The 25,834-nt window shown below is 44.7% G+C and overlaps 2 protein-coding genes across 4 annotated transcripts; one reads left to right on the top strand and one right to left on the bottom strand.

Annotated features, from left to right (window-relative positions):
• Positions 1–212: 212 nt before the first annotated feature.
• Positions 213–2,361, top strand: COMTD1 (catechol-O-methyltransferase domain containing 1). Of its 2 annotated transcripts, none has more exons than XM_068547952.1 (7): positions 213–444; positions 603–730; positions 977–1,082; positions 1,172–1,290; positions 1,399–1,453; positions 1,711–1,844; positions 2,098–2,361. In XM_068547952.1, exons 1-7 carry the CDS (start codon positions 351–353, stop codon positions 2,248–2,250), a joined length of 789 nt encoding a protein of 262 aa, XP_068404053.1. In that variant the 5' UTR covers positions 213–350; the 3' UTR covers positions 2,251–2,361. The 2 variants fall into 2 exon arrangements, with proteins under 2 accessions (XP_068404053.1, XP_068404052.1); XM_068547951.1 differs by having other exon boundaries at positions 974–1,082.
• Positions 2,362–4,758: 2,397 nt separating this feature from the next.
• VDAC2 (voltage dependent anion channel 2) lies at positions 4,759–19,666 on the bottom strand. 2 transcript variants are annotated; one of them, XM_068547948.1, is made up of 10 exons: positions 19,509–19,666; positions 19,250–19,304; positions 18,092–18,163; positions 17,167–17,216; positions 13,874–14,026; positions 13,725–13,777; positions 12,544–12,771; positions 11,065–11,215; positions 8,508–8,565; positions 4,759–5,152 (listed from the first exon to the last, which is right to left on the bottom strand). In XM_068547948.1, the coding sequence occupies exons 2-10, from the start codon at positions 19,278–19,280 to the stop codon at positions 5,061–5,063; spliced, it is 888 nt and encodes a 295-aa protein (XP_068404049.1). In that variant the 5' UTR covers positions 19,281–19,304; positions 19,509–19,666; the 3' UTR covers positions 4,759–5,060. The 2 variants fall into 2 exon arrangements, with proteins under 2 accessions (XP_068404049.1, XP_068404050.1); XM_068547949.1 differs by having other exon boundaries at positions 18,092–18,160.
• Positions 19,667–25,834: the final 6,168 nt, after the last annotated feature.

The raw sequence follows: 25,834 nt of genomic DNA, 5'->3' as shown, positions 1-25,834 counted from the left end.
CGGTCCCTCCCAGGGTTCCTTTAATTTCTATCATTTGTACCTGTTAGTATCCTGTTATACCGACGTTCTACTCGCCCACCCACATATGCCCCTGGGGGTTCTCAGCAAAAATGGTAGCGATGAGGAAGCAGCAGAGCCGCCGGCACAGTTCCGAAAGCGGCCACTAGATGACGACTGACCCACGCGGGCGGGGCTTGCAGTAAGGCCATGAGGCCGCCAGATGGTGGTCGAGGCCGCGGTTCCGAGGGCACTGCCCCGGCAAGTTGGAGGCGCGAGGGCCCGCGGGTCCCAGGGCGGTCCCAGTAGCCCTAGCGCAAGTGACCTGGACGCCGCTGCCTCCTGCCCGCACCATGACCCAGCCCGTGCCACGGCTCTCTGTGCCCGCCGCGCTGGCCCTGGGCTCGGTCGCGCTGGGCGCTGCCTTCGCCAGCGGCCTCTTCCTGGGTGAGTAGGGCCGGGCCTTCGGCACCCTCGGCAGAGGCCCCGCGGGCGGACGGACGCAGGAACAGAGCCCGTGAACCCGCGAGGCTGGCTGCGGCTGAGGCTCACCCCTGGCGCCCTGGAGCCCCAGGCCCTGACCCAGCACCACCCCTCCCCGGCAGGGAGACGGTTCCCTCCATGGCGATCCCGGCGAGAGAAGCGCCTGCTGCCCCCTGAGGACAGCCCCCTGTGGCAGTATCTGCTGAGCCGCTCCATGCGGGAGCACCCGGCGCTGCGGAGCCTGCGGCTGGTCAGCAGGGCCGGAAGCGGGAACGGGCGCCCACCTCGGGCCGGGAGGGACCCACGTGGCTGTGTGACCTTGGGCTGGTCGGTGGCCCCGTCTGGGCTTCCTGGCCGCGCAGGCCGGCCATGGTTGGGCGTTCCATGAGGGTCCGCCCCTGGGCCACGCCCACAGCCACGCCTCTGGGGGCTCTAAACCTGGGGCTCAGCTGGGTGACTGGCAGGGCTAGTGCGACCCTCTCCTCCCCCCAAGCAGCTGACCCTGGAGCAGCCGCAGGGGGATTCCATGATGACCTGTGACCAGGCCCAGCTCTTGGCCAACCTGGCTCGCCTCATCAAGGCTAAGAAGGCGCTGGACCTGGGTAGGGCGCGCGGCTGGGGTCACTGGGGGCCGGAGTCACCGGGCCGTCGCCCTACTCTGGCCTGAGCCTGTCCGTGTCCACGTCCCCAGGCACTTTCACAGGCTACTCAGCCCTAGCGTTGGCTCTGGCGCTGCCCCCGGCCGGGCGCGTGGTGACCTGCGAGGTGGACGCAGGGCCCCCGGAGCTGGGACGTCCCCTGTGGAGGCAGGTGAGTGTCCCACACACCTGAGGCCCTCGTCGGGCCCCTGGAGCCCGGCCACTCCCAGCCCCGGGAGAAGGGACATGCTGACTCTGACCCCGCTCCTTTCGCACGCAGGCCGAGGAGGAGCACAAGATCGAACTTCGGTTGAAACCCGCCCTGGAGACCCTGGGTGAGCAACGGAGCGGAAAGGGCCTTGGCGCCATTTCCCAAATGGGACCACCCGGCGCGAGGTAGTGACCCGGTCCGCCGGGCGGGCTTGGGCAATGACAGCCCCCCCCCGCCACCCGGTACGCGGCCACATGCAGAGTGGCAGGCAGGGGCCCTCGAGTACCTGAATGGTCACAGCGCCTGGGCCGGCCTGGGCGGGGGCTTCCGGCCGCTGGGGCCTGCGGACTCAGCTGCATCTGCCCCTCCCTACCCCGCAAGACGAGCTCCTGGCCGCGGGCGAGGCCGGCACCTTCGACGTGGCCGTGGTGGATGCGGACAAGGAGAACTGCACCGCCTACTACGAGCGGTGCCTGCAGCTGCTGCGACCCGGAGGCGTCCTCGCTGTGCTCAGTGTAAGGGACAGCCCCGGGGGAGAAGAAAGACCCTCTTGAGCTGGGTCCGTCTTTTCCTTGGGCTCCTCCTCGCCCCACTGCCCCAGAGCCCCGCCTAGTACAATCACGTAAGCTCCTCCCCCCAGGTATTCGAACTGAGTCCCCAGGTTTTCCACTTTCGCCTGCTCAGGTCCTGGGTCTCCAGCTCTCACCCCACCTCCTGCTCAGGCAACCCCCCCAGGCCCCGCCCCCACGATGCCCCGCCCCTCCGCAGGTCCTGTGGCGTGGAGAGGTGTTGCAGCCTAAACCGCAGGACAAGGCGGCCCAGTGTGTGCGAAACCTGAATGAGCGCATTCTGCGGGACGCTAGGGTCCACATCAGCCTCCTGCCCCTGGGCGACGGCCTCACCTTAGCCTTCAAGATCTAGGGCTGGCCCCTAGCGAGTGGCCTCAAGGGAGGGGCCCTGGGAGCCCCAGCCATCAACACCGAGTTTTAAATCTGATAATAAAGTGAGGCCTGGGACACGGCCATCTTCTGAGCCTCCGTATGTGCTGAAGTGGGGTAGGGAGGGAAGGCCCCGCACTGGCTACATCTTCAACAAAAGGGAGCCTTGAGGCCACAGATGTTCATCCCCTCCCTGGCACACTCCTGAGGACCCTCTGGCACCAGGGCTGTGGCCTGACCACAGGAGCTTCCAGCTGACTGGAAGCAGGATATCAAAAGTTTTAATTGACCTGCCCACATGCAGTTGGTCAGAAACCCCAGCTCCTTGTGGAGATTTGCCTCCACAGGATCTGAGTGCTGGAAGCCTGGTAGAGCCCCTGTGGTCTCCCTCCGACACCTCTTCCTAAGAGGGGCAAATGAATGAAGTTCCTGTTCAGTGCAGCTGGAACTAGTGGAGACCAATCTGGGATCCGATGGCAGGAAAAGGGCCTTGCTCCGTGTAAGTGTTATGCCAATTCTGCTGGCCGTTTGCCCATGTTGTCACGAACTGTCAGCTTGGCCTCACCTCTGCAGTGGAGGCCCTGGTCAACATCACCTGAGACCAGGCCACTTGACTTAGACCTGAGGACCTCAAGGTTGACTGGAGTATATATCCTGTCCTCCCCCTGAAGTCCTTGAAGAACATGAGAGACTGAGTGGGATCATTGGCCAGAGGTGTGAAGCAGACAGGCCAATAGGTAGGAGGCAATTTTTAACAAGTTCCCCAGAGGAAGATGAAGAGAAAGTTAAGCTTTCCAACACAAACATCTATGAGCCTATGAGCCAAAGTGGAGAGGGAGCCAGGTGCTTCACTCTTCTGGTTTAAACCTCCACAATCCATAGGAAGATCTTATCTCCACACCACAAATGAAGATCAGGCTCAGATATGAAGTGTCCTTTCCATCAACACTGCCTCAGGCCTCAGGCAGAAATGGCATCAGCCTAGAATTAGGTTTTGCCACCATCTGTTAGGCCTGGGTGGTGGAACTGAACCTGGAGGCTGCTTATTAATAAATTAATCATCTATTAATTTCTAACATATCAAGGCCACAGGAGCCCCATGAGCCCACAGTTGGCAACTTTCACGACCCTACAGCATTTGGGATATATACTTGCATTTCAGACAACCCTCAGGAACCTGGCTGTAAACTATCCTCCTCTCTCCCACTTATAAAAGTATATAAGAAGCACATGGGTGAACAGGTCCATTTTACTCTTAAGTATCCTGAAAACACAAGAGACGCTTTCATACCTAGCTTGCAGACACCCTTTCCTGTTTTTTTTCTTACCTAGCAATAGGTCCTGCCTGATTCAAACAAACTGGTTCAAATTCCAACTTACTGCCATTAAGTTATGTGTCTTATTCAATGGGCCATTCCAGCCAGTCCCTTAGGACAAACAGTGAGATCACAAGGGGCCTCTGTGCCCCCCATTCCACCTGTATGGAAAGCTTGTTTGGGTTGCTAATCTCTCATCAGATTCTTCTTGACCTGGAAATTTTCAGCATGTATCACTTTTTGGGTAATGAGTAAGTATTACATTTTCTTATCTGTTCTCTCTGACTTCAAACTATACCACAGATCTAGTATTATGAATTTGTTCAACAAAACCCTTCTCTAACCTTTGATGGTATCTAACTCTTCTCCCATCAAAATTCCTCTTTCCTACTTTTCCAACCAGAATCATCTATTAATTTCTATCATTCAGCTCAAGTCCAGATTAAGGCCAATGGCCACAGAGCCTGAAGGCACTCTGGTCACAAACTTAGGCCCAAGCTTTTCAGTGTCTGCCTGAAAAGAAATGAGTAACGACCTCTCACTGGGGCCCGTACACTTCCATTTTACAGACCCTCTGGGTACTGACACTGTCTGTCTATGCCTTGCTCCCTTTCCCTACACCTCGTCCCATCCCACCTAACTAGGGCCTGGATCATTTCCAAAGCAATAACCCAAAGGGGTGTGGTGGGTGTATACAACCTTCAGCACCATCCCTTCATTTCTCTTTTTTCATCACTTGCTAACTCTTCCTGGAGTTCACGATGATCCAATGTAATTTTTCAAATTTACAAACTGAAGATATAAAGGCATGTATCTTCTTACTTTATTGTAGTCTAAAAATCTCATGGAGTTACTCTCGGGTCAGAGGACTTTGTGGCACAGATTTATGAAAAGAGCAAAATAAATGCTCACTGGAAAAATAAAGTACTAGCTAGATACAAGGAAGATCTGACCCTAGCTGCCAAGTTTTTAACTCTGCAAATACTTAGAGTCATAAATTATGTATACTTGTTTTATTCATAATTTGTAATGTTTTGGGATACCAAAAGTAATTCTAATGATGTTTGAAATTAACAAAAAATTTTAACCTCATCTTAAAACATCCACTGATCCATCTCATTCAATGGCAATATTCAATGTTAAAAGAAACATAAAAACAAACATGCACACAACTGCACAGTTTTCATAAAGGTCTATTTCATTATTGGTGGGTAGCGCATTTAACAGTTAAATACATTTAAATAATGTATAGGTGACTGCACGACTGCAGCACTGGTAACTAGATAGATAACCAATTCAACTAGAAACCAGCTAACAAGTAACTGCCTAAATATTTAAAATACAGCTCTTGTTTAGATCATCCTTTGTTTTGATCACCTTCCGGGGGGGAGGGGGGGGGGAAGCCTGCCGGTCACACTGGAAATATATTAAGGCCAAATCTTCTGATATCCATTCCCAGAGGTTTCTTTCAGCTGGATTAAGCCTCCAGCTCCAGGGCAAGCCCAAGTTTGTGGCCTCCAGCATTAATGCTCTTCCCATCTACCAGAGCAGACAGTGTAAGCTTCACACCTGTAAACAAAAGCAGACAACCATCATGTGCCTGAAACACCTCATGGGAGTCTGCAGTCACGCCACAACCTGTCACTTTTCCTCAGCTTGTCAGATGACCTACTAGTGCCAGCCACCAGAGGGCGCTTGGGAGTATCTGAGACACCAGACAATTCATGTGCACATCCACAGTAAGGAAGGCATCAAGTCCCCGAGCATAAGAACGTTCATAATAAAGCTCAAACAGCTCTGGAAAATACAATCATGTTCAATACACTACCCAGACTAAAAGACAACCATAATTGGATCCTGGAAAGGAAAAGCTACAATTAAGAGACATTTCTGGGACAAGTGCAGAAATCCAAATATATACTATATATTAGGTATTATTTCAAACTGTTAATTTCCTTAGCTGTGAAAACAGTATTATAGTTATGATGTCTTTAAAATGATGCAGTTAAAAATGTCTTACTCTCATGATATGTATGCTAGGGCTGATGTGTCTGTGTGTTTGGAAAACATATATTTAAGTAATTCATAAGGATATGTGGGGAAAAAAGAAAAGAAGGATTATGTATACAGACATGGAGAGATAAAACAAACAAGATGAATGTTAGTAATTGGTCAATGTGGGGAAGGTATGAGTGTTCGTAGTACCATTCTTTTCTTTAGGTTTCAAAACAGTCAAAAAGTCTGGGGAAAAAGTTCCAAGTGCTTTAGAACCTTGCTCTTCAGCTGGTGGTTCAAGAACCAGCAACACTGGCATCACCTAAGAGCTTGTTAGAAAGTCAGAACCCCTCGCCCCAGACCTATGTATTTTTACAAGATTCCCAAGGTGATTCATGCACACACTGCTATTTGAGAAGTACTGCTCTAGAAACCACAGCAAGGCTCAAAATACTATGTAAAGTAAATGAGACTATAGAGACCAAACAACCAAAGCTATGAGTGAACTATGACTGGAGAAATAAAAATTACTACAAGACATTTCAGGTACAAGTGAGGAAAGTAAATAGAGAATGGATATTAAATAATAATATGGAATCACTGTTAACTTTCTCAGGTGTGATAACAGTATTGTGGTTATGCAGGAGAATGTTCGTATTCTGAGGAGATGCACGCTGAAGCATTTAGGGAAATGTCATGATAGCTGCAACTTCCAAACGGCTCAGCATTAAAAAAAAAAAAAAAAAAAAAAAAAAAAGGAAAGGAATAAAAAACTGTGGCAAAAGGTAAACATGTGTTCGTTGTACTCTCTGTCAATTCTTCTGTATGCTTGAAAGGTTTGCAAAAGAAGAAGCTGAATCTTGAGAAAGAAAAACGGAGTTGGAGGAATCAGGCTCCCCGACTTCAAACTATACCACAAAGCTACAGTAATCAAGACAGTATGGTACTGGCACAAAAACAGAAACATAAATCAACGGTACAGGATAGAATGCCCAGAGATAAACCCACGCACATATGGGCACCTAATTTACAACAAAGGAGGCAAGAACTTACAGTGGAGAAAAGACAGCCTCTTCAATAAGTGGTGCTGGGAAAACTAGACAGCTACATGTAAAAGAATGAAATTAGAACACTACCTAACACCATATACAAAAATAAACTCCAAATGGATTAAAGACTTGAATGTAAGACCAGATACTATAAAACTTTTAGAGGAAAAACACTCTTTGACATAAATCACAGCAAGATCTTTTTTGACCCACCTCTTAGAGCAACAGAAATAAAAACAAAAATAAACAAATGGGACTTAATTAAGCTTAAAAGCTTTTGCACAGCAAAGGAAACCATAAACAAGACAAAAAGACAACCCTCAGAATGGGAGAAAATATCTGCAAATGAAACAACAGAGGATTAACCTCCAAAATATACAAACAGCTCATGGAGCTTAATATCAAAAAAACAAACAATCCAGTTAAAAAATGAGGAGACCTAAATAGACATTTCACCAAGGAAGACATACAGATGGCCAAGAGGCACATGAAAAGATGCTCAACATCACTAATTATTAGAGAAATGCAAATCAAAACTACAATGAGGTATATCACCTCACGCCGGTCAGAACGGCCATTATCAAAAAAGCTAGAAACAATCAATGCTGGAAAGGGTGTGGTGAAAAGGGAGCCCTCCTACACTGTTGGTGGGAATGTAAATTCATACAACCACTATGGAGAACAGTATGGAGGCTCCTTAAAAAACTAAAAATAGAACTACCATATGACCCAGCAATCCCATTACTGGGCATATACCCTGAGAAAACCAGACACATGCAACCCAATGTTCATTGCAGCACCATTTACAATAGCCAGGACATGGAACCAACCTAGATGTCCATCGACAGATGAACGGATGAAGAAGATGTGGCACATATATACAATGGAATATTACTCAGTCATAAAAAGAAACGAAATTGAGTTATTTGTAGTGAGGTGGATGGACCTAGAGTCTGTCATACAGAGTGAAGTCAGAAAGAGAAAAACAAATACCATATGCTAACACATATATATGGAATCTTAAAAAAAAAAAAAATGGTACTGATAAACCTGGTTGCAGGGCAGGAATAAAGAGGTAGACATAGAGAATGGACTTGATGACATGGGGTGGGAGGGCGAAGCTGGGGCAAAGTGAGAGTAGCTTCAACATATATACACTACCGAATGTAAAATAGCTGGCTGGTGCGAAGCAGCAGCATAGCAAAGGGAGATCGGCTCGGTGCTTTGTGATGACCTAGAGGGGTGGGATAGGGAGGATGGGAGGGAGGCTCAAGAGGGAGGGGATATGGGGATATATGTATGCATATGGCTGATTCGCTTTGTTGTGCAACAGAAACTAACACGGTATTATGAAGAAATTATACTCCAATAAAGATCTATTTAAAAAAAAATATCTAACAGTCTGTTTTCCAAAGTGGCTGTAATATTTTATGTGCATGCCAGCACTGTATGAGGGCTCTAACTTCTCCCTATCTTCATCTACACTTGTTATTTTCTAATGTTATATCCATTCTAGTGGGTAGAAGTGGTATTTCATTGTGGTTTTAATTTACATTTACTTAATGACTAATGACACTGAGCACCTTTTCCTGTGCTAATTAGCTATTTGTATGTCTTCATATAAATGTCTTTGCAAGTCTTTTGCCATTTTTTGATTGGGTTGTTTGTCATATTTATTATTGAGTTGTAAGAATTCTTTATGTGTTACGGGCACAAGACCTTTGTATGATTTGCAAACATTTTTCTCAGTCTATGGTATGTCTTTTCTTTCTCTTAATACTGCCTTTTGAAGCATAAACTCAAGTTTCCATTAAAAAAAAAAGAAGCTGAGAAATGAAACTAATTTTGAAACCACTATCAGAACAATCCTTAATACTTACCAGGCCTCAGAGTCTGAGTGTAGCCCACTCCAATTAAACTAGAGTTGTTGACTTTTGCCTAAGATAAAATGCAAAAACAAATGTAAGACAAATTTTTGAATGGAGAGACAAAGCCCCTGGGTGTTTCCCTATCATACAATTACGACGCGTTCACTTTTCCACGAGTTAATAAAATTTAATACTGTATTAAGCTAAGCAAAAACTAGGTGCCACTTAATCCTCATCCACTAAATTCAAATTGTCAGCAGGACACAAAACTCTTGCAATCTTTTGGGATGTGTCCACAGACCCCAAATTGTCCATATTGCACAAAAGCCTAAGCACTCTCATAAAAACTGTCCTTGTTGAGTCTAATCTAGCACATAAAACCATACCAGAATGTGGGTAATGGAAGTTCACCAGGCTCACTAACTACATGACATTGACACACACACCACCCTCAAAGTATGGCATGTGTACAGTTTAAATTTGTGACTACGACACACACTACTTTCAGGGGTATTCCTAAAGAATCTAAACCATGCATGTTCCAAATCTCCAAATGACAAGCACTTCCTCTGAAGAAAGAGACTGACTACAACTCCTTTAACTCATTTTCTCACACCTCTCATTAATGCCCTTGAGTCTTGGCTGTATATAACTAGACTGTGCTTAAGAAGACGTTCCAAAGGGGCATCATTTACCAATCCAGACCGTTCCCTCCTTGTACAATTCTACGATTTTAGGATTTTAGTCACAGACTTTAAAGGGCCGGAAGGAATCCTGGAGAGCAAGACATGGTCAGGAAAAGCTTCTAGCTCCATTCTCTCCCACCACTGACATCACTTAAACCATACCAGAGGCCTATGGCTGTAAATGGGGGCATCTCACCCTGCTCTCCATGGCCTAGGTTGCCTAGTCAGGCAACTTTGCTCTTCAGCATTTTGAGCGCTATGGTAATAAAAAGATAACAAACAGCCTCTGGGATCAAAACAGACTTGGAAATGATTTGATGTCTACACTCTTTTGTAATGTATATCAAAACAGCCCAATTGAGAGAGAAATGATCCAACTATACAGGCAAAAGTCACATAAACAACACCTGTATTCACTTGGCACTACAGCCAAGTCTTCATGAGCCACCAATGACCGTGCGAGTTATTTGTCTAAGGAAGAAATGCCCCACTAGTAACCATCTTGTGCCAAACAAATTAAGAGCCCCAAACAATAAAACAGCTCCTACTATTTTAGGAGTCAACCATGAAACTAATGGAGCATTACGCAATGCTTTTATGCTTGATTAGGGTAACAGCAGCACTACTTAGGTGGACCATGCTAAATATTCAATAGTTTTCCAAACTAATCCCCAGAAGTCACTCACTGGCACACAGGTCCCAAGCTGCCTTCCCATTTTAGACTGTGAGAGAGCTGCATCTTCTGCTGGCATTAAACCTGTGATGGTGCCACAGACATACATTTGAAGAGAATAGCAATGTAGCTACCACAGCATAGTGTGCTGTGTGAATCCTAAGGATTTTACTGCTACAGTGTAGTTAGAAATAGAGAAGGGAAAAATAAATGAATCACTGCCTTGCCAACAGGAAAAGCATTCCGGGTGCTTCTCATTCTCTCTGATTACAACTCTGCTAAGCTAAAACAAGAATGGGGCTAAAACTTAACTGCCTAAATTATCAAACCATATCGTCCTCAGGAATGAAGATGACTTTATGTAACAGAAATAACTCTCATGGAAGGTTGAACTCTCTTTCATTCTAGTACATACAGTGCTTGACCTGTAAGCAACTAACACGCAAGAAGAGCTGCTGATCTGCCTGAAACTGGAGCCAGCGCTCTATACCCTCAGACACTGTACTCCCTCCTACCACAATCCACTATGACTGAAGGAAGAAATAGCAGAAAGAGTGTAAGGACAGGACTAGGGTGGCCATGCAACCCAACCAACCCACAATAGAGGGGAGGGAGTTCCTGGGATGCAGGACTTTCAGTGCTCAAGTTGGGATAGTCCCGGGCAAAGCAGGATGAGCTACCTCGTCACCCTAGACAGAAGGGAAGTCAAAAGTCATGCAAGTCCAGTCCTGGCCCTACCTCTCTTTCCTTCCTTCCCTAGCTGTGGTCTAAGTCCTTCCTCTCTCCAAACTTTGGTTTCTTCACTTGCAAAACAGCATGTGTACCACTGGCTGCTCAGATCAAATCTGAAGATATTTTGTAAACCATTAAAGACAAACACAAAGTAACAGAGTAGTATTACCTTCCAACCAGGATGAGAACTGCCCAGGGCCCAAAACACTGGCCTCCCTGGGCTTGGACAGGCTTGGCCCTCATAGTTATTATCTACACTACTTCAGCAGCTTTTGAAGTTAATTTAAACAAACTCCTGTGGCCTGGATAGCAAACATCTCTGTCTCAACAAAAAAAACAGCATTCCGAGTTGTAGTCCCAATCTGTGTGTAAATTGGGAATTGTGTGAACCACAGTTCAAATTTTCAACACAATCCAATATACCCAAAGATTAAGTCCCACAACCAAAATCCCATTCTAAGCCCACAGCAGTACTCACAGAAATGGAAGCAGTGGGATCCAACTGATATTTAGCTGCAATGCCAAAGCGAGTACAGTTGGTTCCTGATGTCCAAGCAAGGTTTACTGAAGTGTCAAGATCTTCACATACTTTCTGATAAATTGATCCTCCAAATTCTGTCCCATCATTGCTATAAGATATTTTAAATTAGTCAACCTAGACTAGACAATGTAATAAAGTCTAAGGCACAAGGCTGATATTGTAGCATTACATTTAAATAAAAGCCATTGCTTACATGGGTCTCTAGTATTCCACTGAAAACTTTAGTTTTAAAAGGTCTTTTCGGGGCTTCCCTGGTGGCGCAGTGGTTAAGAATCCGCCTGCCAATGCAGGGGACACGGGTTCAATCCCTGGTCCAGGAAGATCCCACGTGCCGCGGAGCAACTAAGCCCGTACACCACAACTACTGAGCCTGCACTCTAGAGCCCGCGCGCCTAGAGCCCGTGCTCCACAACAAGAGAAGCCACCGCGATGAGAAGCCCGCGCACTGAAATGAAGAGCAGCCCCCGCTCACCGCAACTAGAGAAAGCCCGCGTGCAGCAGCGAAGACCCAACACAGCCAAAAACAAATAAATAAAATAAATAATTTTTTTAAAAAATGTCATCAATGGTCTTTTCCCAACTTATGTCCAAAAACACGGATTGGTCAAATCAATCATGGTATATCTACCCAGCAGAATTATCATGCAGCCACTAACAATCACTAAGAATACATAATGCTATAGGAAAATGATCAAAATGTATCAAGGTGGGCGAGAAGGTTACAAAACAGAATTTTTGGTATGTACTTTATATACACACATATAAAAAGATGAAACAGCAAAGCATTAACAATTAACAAAAATTATACCTCTAGATGGTGGGATTATGAAAAATTTTTGTTTTCTTCTTTGTACTTCTGTTATATACCAATGCATCATTTTTATAAGGGAAAAAATTCTTTTTAAGTCCTTTCTACATATACATTTAATTTGGGTTAGGTAAAAACTCTATACATTTTAGGTAATCCTATCAAATGAGCACCTCACACATCACAGACAATTAAGTCAAATGAATGCACATAGAGTTTGGCAATGTCTTAGCCTTTTTTTTTTGGCCGCACCATGCAGCTTGTGGGATCTCAGTTCCCTGACTGGGGACTGAACCCGGACCACAGCAGTGAAAGCTCCAAATCCTAACCACTAGACCACCAAGGAACTCCCTCCCGTCTTAGCCTCTTCTAAAAATCCAAAGCACATCAAGCCTCATGTGAAATGAACATTTACTCTCTCAGCACCAAAACTCAGACTAATGGTTTTTACTGTACACTTCTGAAGGGCATTCTAGAAATGCCCAAGGATGATCTTTTTATGTTAAGAGAACTCCTTTAGGTTGTACTTAGATTCACAGGAGATGACAGGAGACATCAATACCACTTTGAGGTCCTACATCATAATATCCCACAAAAGAAATACTCACACATTAGTGTGTAGCTGGAAGTCCCCAGTCCTGTAGCCCACTGCAAAGTTATTCCTTGTCAGCTTTGATTTGGCACTGTCAAAGGTCATCTGGTACCCAGCAAGCCAGCCCTCATAACCAAAGACTGCTGAACCGTGGATTGCAGGTCCAGCAAAATCAAAGTCAACATCACAACCAAGGTTTATACATTCCCTCTTGTAAGAAGACTTGATTTTACCACTTTTCTTTCTGGAAAAAGAACAAACTGTCTTAAAACTGATGTCAGTGGGAAAGATTTACAGACATAACTTCTGCACAGAGGGCACAAAACAGATTTAAATGAACCTCACTGTAACTGGGGAGTACAGGCACACTTCGTTGTTTTACTGCAGTTCACTTTACTGTGTTTCCCTCCCCCCCACACCTGTTTGTAGCAATTGAGGGTTTGCAGCAATCCTGCATCAAGCAAATCTGTTTGGGTGTTTTTTCCAACAGCATTTGTTCACTTTGTGTTGCTGTGTCACATTTTGGTAATTCTCACAATATTTCAAACATTATTATTAGCATTATAGTTGTTACAGTGATCTGTGTTCACTGATCTTCTGATGTTACTACTACGACTTGGTGAAGGCTCAGATCATGGTTGGCATTTTTTACAAATAAAGTATTTTTTAATTAAGGTATGTACATTGTTTTTTTCCCCAACATAATGCTACTGCACACTTAACAGACAACAGTATAGTGTAAACATAACTTTTATATGCACTGGGAAACCAAAAAATCCGTATGACTCGCTTTTTTACAATATTCACTTTATTGCAGTGGTTTGGAACCAAACCTGCAATATCTCCAAGGTATGCCTGTATAAGAGGTAGCAAGATATCATAAGAGGTAAAAAAAAAAATATGGCTCAATGAACTGAAAGACAGGCAAATGGGGCAACTGGACCACCACCACCATAGGAAGACTGCTTTGCAGAACTGGTTATCAGTCACAAAAGCCTACAAAAAACATGTTAGGTACCCAAGTTAGTGTCACAGTAAGAGGCAAATATTTGAAGGCAAGCCAACAACCATACTGCTCATGCTCCAAAGGCAGAAACAGAAATTCACCACCACAAGGCAGCTGAATGTGCACCTTTCTTAAATATACCAAAGAAGAATGCTTTTAAATTTAAAGCAGATAAAAATGTCCATGCTTACCCCGTGTTTGGTGAAAAGGTGGTATCAAATGTCAGTTTCAAACCTTGACAAATCTATTTCGAGAGAAAAAGAATTTGTTTTCAGCTCTATTTCTTTTTTGAAATACAAAAATAAAATAATTAATACTAAAGCACATTTTCAAATGTTACCTGGTCTTCAATAGCGATTTCTGTTCCCAGAGTATTATCAGTGTTCCACTTTTCTGTGAAAGTCAGACCATACTCACACCATTTATATTTGGTCTCCAAGGTCCCGGTAACTTTACCAGTGTCTGTATTAGATGAACCAGATGTTGAGAATTCCTAACAAGACAAGACAAACTTCAGGAACTTTCTCGTAAGCCTAGAAGAATCCACTTCCTAATTTACACACACACACACAAAAACCCACTGAAACACAATAATTTCACTAATCCTCTTTTTTCTAGCTTCCCAAACACTCCTACCCTCTGCTACTGAGTATATACAAGAGCGACAAATTAGCCTGTAAGTTACTGACTACACCTTACTACTGCTGACATTTCCAACCAATGGATCAAAAGTTACTTGTTTCTGATTCTCAAGTGAACAACAAACTATACAACTTTTAAGGAAACTTCTGCTAAGGTGATTTTATTTGGGATTCAAAAAAATCAGTGGGGGAGGTAGGTGGGGGTGGATGGATGTTTTAGTACTGCTTCCAATCTGCCTGATATTGAATGAAACACTAAATAGGTCAGTATGGCTAATCACAGACCCCCTTCATTAAAATCTGAGTTTATACACAATTTACTATGAAATGGTTCCTGAAAATCCTTAAAAGGAAAGCATCCCACTGTAAGACTCTATGCCACAAACAGAAGTTTTTTTTTTTTTAATTCTTTGGTAACCTCAATATTGTTTCTGACATAAAGAGTCTTCATCAGGTTTAATGCCTTTCCAGCCATCTTTCACATTCTCATTAAAAAAAAAAAAAAAAAAAAAAAACGGGGAGGGCAATTATAGATTTACTCTATAACAACTGGTTTATATCATGCATAATATAAACTATACTCTGTAAAACTGATGATATTAGTAGAAAAAATAACCTATGCAGTGATCAATTTGAAGTGCACTATATAATCTTATGTTTGTAGCAAATATAAATAACTTGCCAATCCCTAATTGCACACCAACTGAAAAGAAAGGCATAATATGGAGAGGGCTTAACTGAAATTCAAGATCTGCTACAGATAATCCAGAAATCTAACCTTCCAGAGCTTAGTATACAGGCAAGAAAATGAAATCTTCCAAGATAAAATGTTAAAAATGCCCTTTGAGGGTTCTGATCTGACTGCTAATGATGGTTATACTCTTAAGGCCATTGGAAAGCCAAATTTAAAGATGGCTAATCTGATCTAATAAAGAAAAGCCTTCGACCTGAAATTGTGATACCTGCAGAATGAGGAAATATCAAAAAGTCTATCAATAGGAGAAAAGACCAATCATCCTTCACTTAGAAAACAGAGCATTTGTGTAACTATTGCTCTGCCGTGAAACAGACTCAATTCTTTAGGTCTTATATACAATCTCCTGAAATTAGATGCTTTCAGTAACAGAAATTTCAAGTCAAAGCTTGGCACTCAATGCCCATACTAAAAAGCACCAGATTGTGTTAGGGAAGAACACTGGATATGAAATTAGGAGTCCTGACATCCAGTTCTGGCTGGCATTTACCAAATGAGTAACACTGAGGAAGACACTTTTCTGGGTCTCAGTTACCTCAACTGTAATAACAAAACCTACCTCTGGAGGATAAATTGGACTGAGACTTTGAAAGCTCTGCACATTTTCACATGCTCTACACAACAAGAATGCATTCTTAAAACAATATAACATATATGGAGCCACGCTCTAACAGATCTGAAATGCAAATGTGTACGAGTAGCTATTTTTAGTCCTGAGTGACAATGATTAATGATTCTTGAGGCCCCACCCACTGCCACCCATCAGCCCACAGACTGAGCCAGCTTATATACATGCTAAGTACATGCCAAGGAGTCCTCAAGACACAAAACCAAGAAGATCACACTGTGATCTGGGACCAGAATTGGGTCAGATGACACCACTGGTAGAGCTTATACCCTCCCTTTCACTCCTCACCAAGACATTTAGGCTTCTACCTTCTGCAGTGGCCCAGACATCTTTGCAATTCAGGTGAGAAATGGGACTATTTGGGGCCAGGTACATATTACAAGATCAGTACCATGTTTTTGAATTACATACATTAAATGTAAATTAAAACATACTATATCTAATCAAACTCTTACATATCCTTCATGTTCTTAAGCTTAATTTCATAAAATTCCTATCCACAATAAGCCTTTCCTTTCCAACAAAGATTTTGATTTATCAAACAATCTAGTACTAGATATACTGCTCTGACTGTTCCCCACTTTAAAGTTTATTTTGGCTCTCCAGCCAGCCAACAAGCTTTTTAAACACAAGAATTGAGTCTTCTACTTTTTTTAGAAGGCCTTTTGTGTTTCAGCAAATACACAGCAAGTGGTTTATAAGGGGCAACAGGTTAAGAGAGGGAACACAAAACAAACACTAAGTCACTGCTCTGTAACCTGTTACCTTGAGCAAGTAAGTCACTCAACCACACTAAATACTCAGGCTTCCTTTCAGACCAAAGAAACCAAAAACCAGATGTGACCAATATAAAACCCCAGAAATCCAAGTCTAGGCATTGAGAAACTACAAAATGATTAATTTAAATAAATACCAGTTATATGCACTAAGGGCGTTAACAACTATAGGAAGAATTTATCAAAATAACCAATAATATTCAATATGCACACACTATACCCATCCCCAAAACAATCCCCAAACAAAAAATTTTCGAAGAAAAAAATTACACAAAATTAAATGTTACTTTACTCTCTTTGAGGGAGTGTTAGGCAGGATCAAGACATCCAAATATCAAAATAGTAACCTCTTTAAAAATACTCAAATTTAGGACTCTCTAAATTCACAAAATACAAGTGGAAACCCTCCCCAAGGCGGGCTGCTAGAATATGACCATTACATAAATGATTAGTACACTCAAATTAAGAGTTACTGAATATTTTTATGCCCAGAACTCTTAATGTTTTTCACAGGCATTAAAAGAAGGGGTTACAAAAAAGTATAACAGGTTCCCTGCCTTTAAGCTTGCAACCTTACTGAGTAAACAGAATCCCACATGACCAGAGTCTTTCCTGAGTTCCTTGTGCATACAAAGTAATATGGCAAAAGACCACATGAAAATCAGAAATCATATCCAAAGCCAAAATAAATCAAGATAAAATTCCCTTAAAACGAAATTATCTTTTGCTCCTTCTTTAAGATAAAATGGGTAGACATCTTTCAGTTATGACTATTTTATGGGTTGAAAAATTGTATAAAGGCTCGTCAGAACTTATCAAATACCTAACACTCACCACGCCACTGCATGACTTTGTTTTCACATCCAGTTTCACCAACCCAAAACCTTCAAGTAGAGAGCAAAAGAAGAACAAAATGATCTTTTTGTATAAAAGATGCATACCAATAGCTGACTCTACATTTAAAAAAACAAAAACCAGAAAGATTTCACATATTCAGGGGGGGATAAAAATGTGTGTTGATATACAATATTTAAATGAAAACAATTTAAATTATTCTATGTAAATAACATGTAAAGGACAGAACACCTCTATGAAGCTTTGCCTAGTATGTTGGTATGTATTTGGCACCCACCCTCAAAGATAGCTTTCAAATCATCTTATCAAAGCATTTATTAAAAAATGCTTTTCAAACCTAAACATCAGATCAGAAAATCAATTCAACTTAAATATCAGAACAGTCAATAGTTTATTATAATACAGGCATTTAGAACATTTATCCCAAAGGCATACCTCGCTTTGGAATTAATAATCTGAACAACTGGGGAAATAATCTAAAGGATAGGGAGGGTGGGGTGTGGAACAAATCTTTAAGAAAACCCATATTTATTTGCAAAAACCCATAACCCTTTATGAGTCACCACCATAAATGCAAAAAACAGTAAAACATCGTAATTCTAGTCAACCAAGGCCTAAACTATATCCGAACGAAATGAAAGCACAATTGTTTTTTTTCTTAAAGGTAAATTCCCTGAACTAAAAGTATGAAAAAATGGAGGAAATTGGGATGGAGGAAGGAAATGTGGGATGGAGGGGAATGTGGATTGTTACAGTACTCTTTTAACAGAAATATTATCTTAAATGTAGCTAATAGAAGAATTACTGCAGCAAGGTATTTACAATCTGAAGAAATTACTAATTCACTAAGCAATCCAAACACACAGTTTCGCTTCAGATCTAAAATTTTTAAAACATTTCTTACCAAATCCTTTGTTGAATATATCTCTGGCAGCTTTGCCAAGGTCAGCATATGATGGAGGAATACACATTGCTGCTGGGAAGAAACATTCCGGTGTTAATGTCCCTGTTCTCCCACAGTCTGTCCAAGAACTAGCTTATGACCCACTGCTACCTTTAAATCCAAGCAGTCCAACTTGGTTTTGATACCACTAGAAGCTACAATAACACTGTAGTCTAGTACGATCCATGAAGGAGGTATCGGCACCAAAGGTTTATTCCTAAAATAGATAATCACAGTTAAGTGCTTGTACAAACTTGGGAAATTCCCTCCAAAATGTAAAAAGATTTTCTATTCCTAAATTTACACAGTGCCTGTAGCCTCACTTCCTAGGATGGGACTAGTACAAAGAATCAAACACATACACATGTATATATCTGTACGTACAGATATACCTGCCAAAATTCACTGGAATGTGCTGATTTAACCAAATGAGATTAAATTAAAAACTAAGACAAGTCCCTCTCCCCCCTACTCATCCTTTAGTATCCTCAAGGAGATCAAAACCAATATTCTTAAGTAGAAAGAAAAAGATAATTCATACTTCTGAAACTTAAATATTGGAACTTAAAAAAAAAATACACCCATTTATGTTTCACTCAAGCGCCTGCATCAACTAAATATCAAATGCACTTTAAACATATTAATATGACACTCAAGCCCTCGGCCCACGCTGTGAGGCATAAGGGCAAGCAATCTGAGGTCGTTACACCAGCTCATTCATTCTACACAGCACGTCCACGCCCTTAGGAGCACATGTAATGAATGACCTTGCGCCCTCACACGGGGGGTTACTACTTCCTCTAAAAAAGTGACCGATCCAATCCTGCAAAAGCTGAACCCGATAATTAATAACTTTCTGCTTCTGAGTTCGTCAAAGCTGAACGTGAATGCGGCCACAGACCAGCTCCCCAGGCCTAGTCAGTCCCCCTATCCGAAATCCAACCACCCAGCCCCTCCGCCGCAAAGCCAGGGAAGTCAGACGGTGGAGTGGCTACCGAAAGGGGCGAACTTCCAAGCTCTTGGAGAGAGAGGGGGAAAGAAGCTGCGATTTTCTGGTCGGGAGGCTTCGGCTACCCAGACACCGCCGCCCCATCCCGCAGAGATCTCCGCTCTACTTACGCCGTGGGCAGGTCTGTCCGTAGGTCGCCATAGCGAGGCCGCGAGGAGAGGTGATCTGAGGGAGGAACAAGAAGTGAGGTCAGCGGGGCTCAGAGGCGAATCAAGGGATCAGAAGGGGGTCTCAGACAGAGGGGAGAGGGGCCGCGGGGCAGCGCGGCCATCTTAGGGAGTCGGGGCCGACCCCGAGTCCGGCTCAGGCGTCCTGCTTGGCCGCCGGAGCCTAGGCCCCAAGGTCCGAGTCAGGCGGCCGCGGCGGTACCTGATGGTCTCCTGGGGGGAGGGGCAGGCACCGCTGCCGCTCCGCTAGCAGCTGAGGCCGCTCGGCTAGCTCTGCGTCCCGCTGCAGCTGCCGCGGCTGGAGGGCGAAGTGAAGGAGACACCGTTCCGCCCGCCGCAACCCTGTCCTCCCCCCGCCAGGACCCTGCCGCTGCCCCTGGGGCTGCCCACCGCGCCTGTCCCCGCAGCGCCGTCCGCTGCTCACTCCAACCTGCTCCGAAACGGCCACGTGTTCCGAGAGCACCGCTGCCCACGGGATGAGCTGCCTCGATCCCTCGGCAGGGGCAGGAAAAGCAGAAGCTGCCGGACCTCAAGTCAGGCAGCTACGAGGGCAGCCCCTGAGGCGAAGGGGCGGGGAACGGCGGAGGCAGCGTGGAGGGGAACGCGCGGGCTAGGGATGTGGCGGAGGCCCCGCGCGCGCTCGTCACGGGCGGGGCGGGGCTTCAGGCGCGTGCCTGGGCGGGGCTTGGCGCGACTGGGAGTGGCCGCGCACCCTGGGTCACGTACTTCTCTCCAACTCCCTTTGGAGAGTTTCGCACACCCTGTGGTTCGCACACCCTGCAGGGCCAGTCCCCAGTCTAGGAGGGAGTCAGTTGAGCGTTACCCCTTCTACACTGAACAAGTGCAGCGTGCGCTTCTGAAAGACTGTCTCTCTCTCCTGGCCCAAGGAGAAACGAGTGGGGCACAGAGACGCACCTCCCGTCCCTTGTGCACGCCCTTACTTCGTCCGCCTCCCACCACCGTGTAATCGCCATGCAGGGCGGAACTCGACCTGAGAGTCTCTCTTGGGTTGCCGCTCCCTGAACAGACGAGCACGTCTCAGGGTGCCCCGCCTTGCCCCGCACGCCCCCCTTCCTCGGCTCACGCCCTAGGGTTCCTTTTCTGCCGCCTCCGTCTCGCTTAGAGGTGGGACTGCTTTACACAGTCAGGGAACTGGAGCTGTCTTAGTGAGTCAAGCCTGCTAGAAAATTTAGGAATCATGCCGACCAAGCATCAGCATGCTGCACTCAAGTTCCCTGGGTATGCAGGAAGAGTGAGGGAGCCAAGGGAATAAAAAAAAGGCGTCTACTGAGATGGAAATAGAGTCAATTTAGGCTCCGGAATCGATCGCCAATTATCAGCAATTTATCCCCTCTGTACCCCAGTTTCTTTATTTATAAGTTTAAATGAGATGAAGTGGTCTTTAATAACCATTTGGCCGTAGACTATGAGCAAAGCCTTTTGACCCCTGACTCTGGCTCTGAAAGCCACCTCTGCTCAAATGCTGACAAGTTTCCATCTCCTCCTAAACCAGGAAAAAAGGATAGCTAGACAGGCTTCCACAATGCAAAGCCGGATTAAAGCTGCAGCCTGGTGGATTTCCCTCCCATGAGCAAACCCAGCCAGCAATCTTGCCTAGTCATGGCTGGGATTAGTCATTGCAAAGGGTTAGAGGAAGGGAAGAGCCTTTGCTCTTAAAAGTTCAAGCACCAGAAGCACTGATAAATTCCTTCATTCAAGCTCAGACAGATTGGTCTGAAGTCAGTCTGGTTCCACAGGGAACTGGTCTGCTCTGGCCATGTTTGATGCTACTGTGAGACTAATGGCAGAGAATGCCATCCCATCACAACTGCAGCATAATATACCACCTCCCAGAAAAACCTAGACTCTGCTCAGCCACCTTCATTACCTGCAGTAGGGCTTATCACCCTGTGAACTAGCTAGCATTTTTAACCCCCAGAGAATTTCACTGTGCCACAGAACACAGATCTGAGCCTTCACCCTCTACAACTCCAAGGAATGTACACAATATCTAATAACCAGCAGCAGAATCATGGCAATTTATTTCAAAGTTGGATTCAGTAAATATATCTGAGTGCTTACATCCAAAGCTCTTTAGACCAAAGCATCATTAGTAGCAGCCACCGCTTATAAAGCAACTACCTTGTGTCACCTACAAGGGAAGAAAAGTCCATTCAGACACAGTTCCTGCTCTCAAGGCACTTACAGTCAAGCATGTGGAGAGGTGTCAAGAATTGGGAAGAGTCCAAGATTTTCCCTATGTGCAAGCTAGCAAGTTAGCCTGCCATAGTTTCATAGGTTCATAGATGCTGGCAGAAGACATGAAGTTCAGACAAAGGACTTTACTATGTATGGCTCAGCAGGCAGCATAAGCTTCATGTTCACATCAGTTCCCCTTGCCCTCTGTGTTCCACAGGGGTGATGCAGAGCACCCTAGGTAGAAACTGCACACCATGCATTTGTGTCACAGCTGAGGAATCCTAAACTTAGAAAACCTCCTGCCTTATCAGGAGCTGCTAACCTGCCCAGTCTTTGCCCCAGAGACATACATTATTATACTTCTCTGGAAATAAAATCTGCCCTCTGCCTCCTGTCCCAGAGGGAGTTACTACCCCTGTCTCCCAAGGCTGTTTGCTATGCAAACATTCTTAAGAAGATAGTTTGAGATAAAAGCTGTCACAAGACATGTAGAAATACCATGGAGAATTGCCCTACAAAGGAGGATGGAGAATTCAGGAGTTGCAAGGACGATGCTAAACATAAGCACAGAGAACTGTGGGCACAGTTAGACTGAGGAGATGCTTGCCCTAAAGTTTGAAAGTAGGACTTATCAAAATTGGAAAGCCAACAGGTCAAGGATGGAAAAGCAAAATTCTAGAAAGAGGCATATGCAAAGCCATACAGGGGCTTGAAGTGGCAAGAATCATCTGGAAACCACAAGTAATTAAGTAAAGCTGGAAAAACCTGTAGAAAAATTTGCAAGATGAGTCTAAAGATATTGGCTGGAGTCAAAGGACTAAGGTCCTGAAAGCAGCAAGTAAGGAGGAGTCTGGGGTGGCTGGGAGCAACATTTTTGACTTGAGCAGCTGGGAGGACAACGGTCTCACTCATTGTTGGAAGGGCTATGGGAAGAGGGACAGGTGTGAAGATAAAGAGGATGATTCAATTTCAAATAAGTATGAGGAGCCAGGGACCACCAACTCTAAATAGAGTTGTCCTATAAGCGGTTGTCCTATAAGCAGAAGCCTAGGAGACAGGTCTGGAGAGGAGACATTGACATGAAAATTTTAGTTTTAATTATGGCTAATCATGGGTGTGATTAAAGTCCATAAGCAATGTGACAGGAATAAAGATAGAAGTCTTAGGAGAAGTGGTTGTTTCAGGGACAAGTAGCAGAGGAGCTAATGAAGAAAACTGACAAAGACTGGCTAGGAGGCTAAAAGAAAACTCAAGTGGAAGTACTTTCCTGGAAGCCAATGTGGGAAAGCAGTGGGTGGAAGAGGGAGTGCTGAACAGTGTCACATCCTGCGGAGTGGTCAAGTGAGGTCAAGACCGAATAAGTATGATATTAGTTGCTATTACTGTGTCACCAATCACCCCAAAACTTAATAGCTTAAAACAACAAGCATTTTATTATCTGCAACTTCCCGTGGGTCAAAAATTAAGCTTAGCTGGGTAGTTCTCGCTCAGGGCCTCCCATGAGATTGTAGTCAATATATTAGTTGGGCTACAGTCATCTGAAGGGTTGACTGTGCTAAAGGATCTGCTTCCAAGGTGGCTCCCTCACGTGGCTCTCCGGCAAGAGGCCTCTGTTCCTCACCATGTGGCTTTTTCCATAGGGCAGCTGCTTGAGCGTACTCATGACATGGCCCCTGGCTTCTCCCACAGCAGGTGATCTGAGACAGAGATGGAAGCCACAATGTCTTATATGATCCAGCCTCAGAAATCACACTGTCATTCCTGCCTTATTCTATTTGTTAGAAGCGAGTTACTAAGACCAGTCCACCCTCAAGGGAAGAGAAATTAGGCTCCTCCTTTTGAAAGGAGTATCAAAGAATTTGCGGATATATTTTAAACTACCATAGTCAACACTCTGGTCACATTATTTACATTTCTTCTACACGGAAAATACACTAACTCCCTCCTAAAGCCTCCCCCAAACCTTCACATTTATAGCATCAGCAAGAGGCTTGTCAGGTATAGTTCCTTTAAATACGGCAGCTCCAGCACAGTTCCTCTTAATCTGAAGATCTATGAACTAAAGAGAATCTGCCTACCGCTACACATACACATATCCAACACACACGGAGAAGGTTAGGCACAAGATAACTGCTGAAGACACCCCTGGTCAAAAAGGGGAAACAGGACGTACATGGAGTCCACAGCAGTTCTGAAATCCAGCCAGGTCGGTTTTCAAGATTCCTTCATTAGGACTCAGTCCTAATCCTGACTGTGCTAGATGAGGTCACATGGGAAGAGCCAGACCTAGATACACACTCCTTCTCTTCCTGCCCCAGGCTCCGCCCCACAGTGTGAAGGGTACACCGTAGCCTGCACATGCAAGCTCCATCCTCCCTCACATAGCTCACTCCTTGACCACCCCATAGGCTTAGCGGTGTGTCACTGGCAGTTCAATCCATGCTCCAGAGAAAGGACTCTGAGGACGAAGTCCATGCAGGCCCCAGAAGCAGGCTCAGGACTCTTTCAACAGGGAAAACTGAGATCTTCTGTATCCACAGTTTGGTCCAGATATGGAGAGGGTGAGCATGGGCTTTGGTGGGCATGTTCCCTTGGCCCTGCAGACTCCTAACCCTAGAGGAATAGGCACCATCTGAGAAGGGTTAGACTGGGGACCTCTAAAGTATGAGACTTGGGGTGAGGGCTCCTCTTGCCCGGGTCTTCGGGGCTTGGCACTGGGAATCTTTATACAATTGGAACAAACATTTATTGAGGTGAGACAAGAGAAAGAGAGAACCCTAAGCTGTCGTTACAGTTAGAATGTGGGATGTTGGGGTGTAAGGTTTAGCAGTGGAGCATTCTGGGTGGGGAGTAGCCATGGAAGGGTGGAAGTGAAGTTCACTGGAGTTGAAGGTGGTCCAGGACAAGAGGTGAGGTTTGGTTGTTGGAGCTACCTGCCCCCCACACATCCAATACACAGTGGTGGAATAGGCACAGTTTGCTGGCAGGGATACTGAAGTTACCAGAATGTTGCTAGCATAAGAGATAGGAAAACTGAGTCAGGTGCCAAAGTCCTCAGGGAACACAGGAAGCTGGCCATAAAGGATGACCTCAGTAGAGGATGGTAGAACTGATGGCATGAACCTCAAAGGAGGTGATTTTATAGCAGGGTGGAGGAATTAAGAAAGTGGCTATCCTTCCTGTCCCCAGGTCCAGCCCTAGGATGTGGGAGGGTGTGGGAAAATGAGCAGTCTTCCCTGGGATCCAATATATCAATGGAAAAAGGTAGTTTTTTGCCAAGGTGAGCAGAGTGAAAGAGCACTAAGTGGTGAAACTAAGGAGTTAGGGTAGTTTGTTTACAATGGAACAAGGTTCTAGAGGGCTCCATGGGATGGGGTGGCAGGAAGAGCAGCAGTGGGAGGACAAACCAGGAAGAAGGAAGCACAGACAGGATTGAAATGAAAACTAAGGAGAGCACAGATAAATAGAGGGACTTAAAATATTTGGGGGAGTTAAGACCCACAGTTGGGGGTGAGGGCCATTTTAGGATTAACTGGGCTCAAAAGTCAAGCCAGTACCTGTGAAAAAATCCCTGAAATTGCACCTAAAGGACAGTGTGCCTGGTTTTGTGCATACAACATTGGGCTGTCATTCTTAGGCACACTGAAGCATGAAAACCACTGATCTAGTCTGTCTATCAAGTCCCAGCAGTCCCTAGGGGAAAAGAGGAGCATTCTAAAGCTCTCCAGACACATGCAGTGTGGACTCTGTTTCTGATTTAGTATTTAATGTAAGATGTGACTATTAAAGCAGATACTGGAGTTACAGCTTAACAGTCAGGAAACAAATTAAGTGCACGTTTCATGCAGTTCCTCTCAATTGATATACCAGTGTAATGGTTCTGGGTTTGTATAGAGACTGATATGTAATAAAAGGACTTTGCTATTTATCATCCAGTCCAACCTGTGGTCTTGATCAGAGTTCTAATTAAAACACTGATGAAACACTGTTTAGTTCCTTGAAAAAGTTCACACCTTCCTATATGGGAAAGCCTAGCCCAAAGTGACAGGAAAAATGCAGAGAGTCTCCTGCTCAAGAAACTTCAGTGGCTCCCATTTATCTGTAGGATAAGGTCCTTGATATAAGGAAGATGGACCATTATCATACTCTGCCTTCCATCACAGTCATGTTTCCCTCCTACCACCTGTATTAATTCAGGTCATACATTCCCAAATCACAGTGTTTTTAGCATCATGGCCTTTACTGTTCATCCCACCTGGAATGCTTCCCTGTCCCCACCATTTTTGAGTTAAACCCTCTGAATCCTTTTAAAGCCCAACTCAAATGTAC

The sequence above is a fragment of the Eschrichtius robustus genome, chromosome 7 (assembly GCF_028021215.1).
Source record: "Eschrichtius robustus isolate mEscRob2 chromosome 7, mEscRob2.pri, whole genome shotgun sequence".
Lineage (NCBI taxonomy): Eukaryota > Metazoa > Chordata > Mammalia > Artiodactyla > Eschrichtiidae > Eschrichtius > Eschrichtius robustus.
This window is presented reverse-complemented; position numbering and strand designations above follow the sequence as displayed.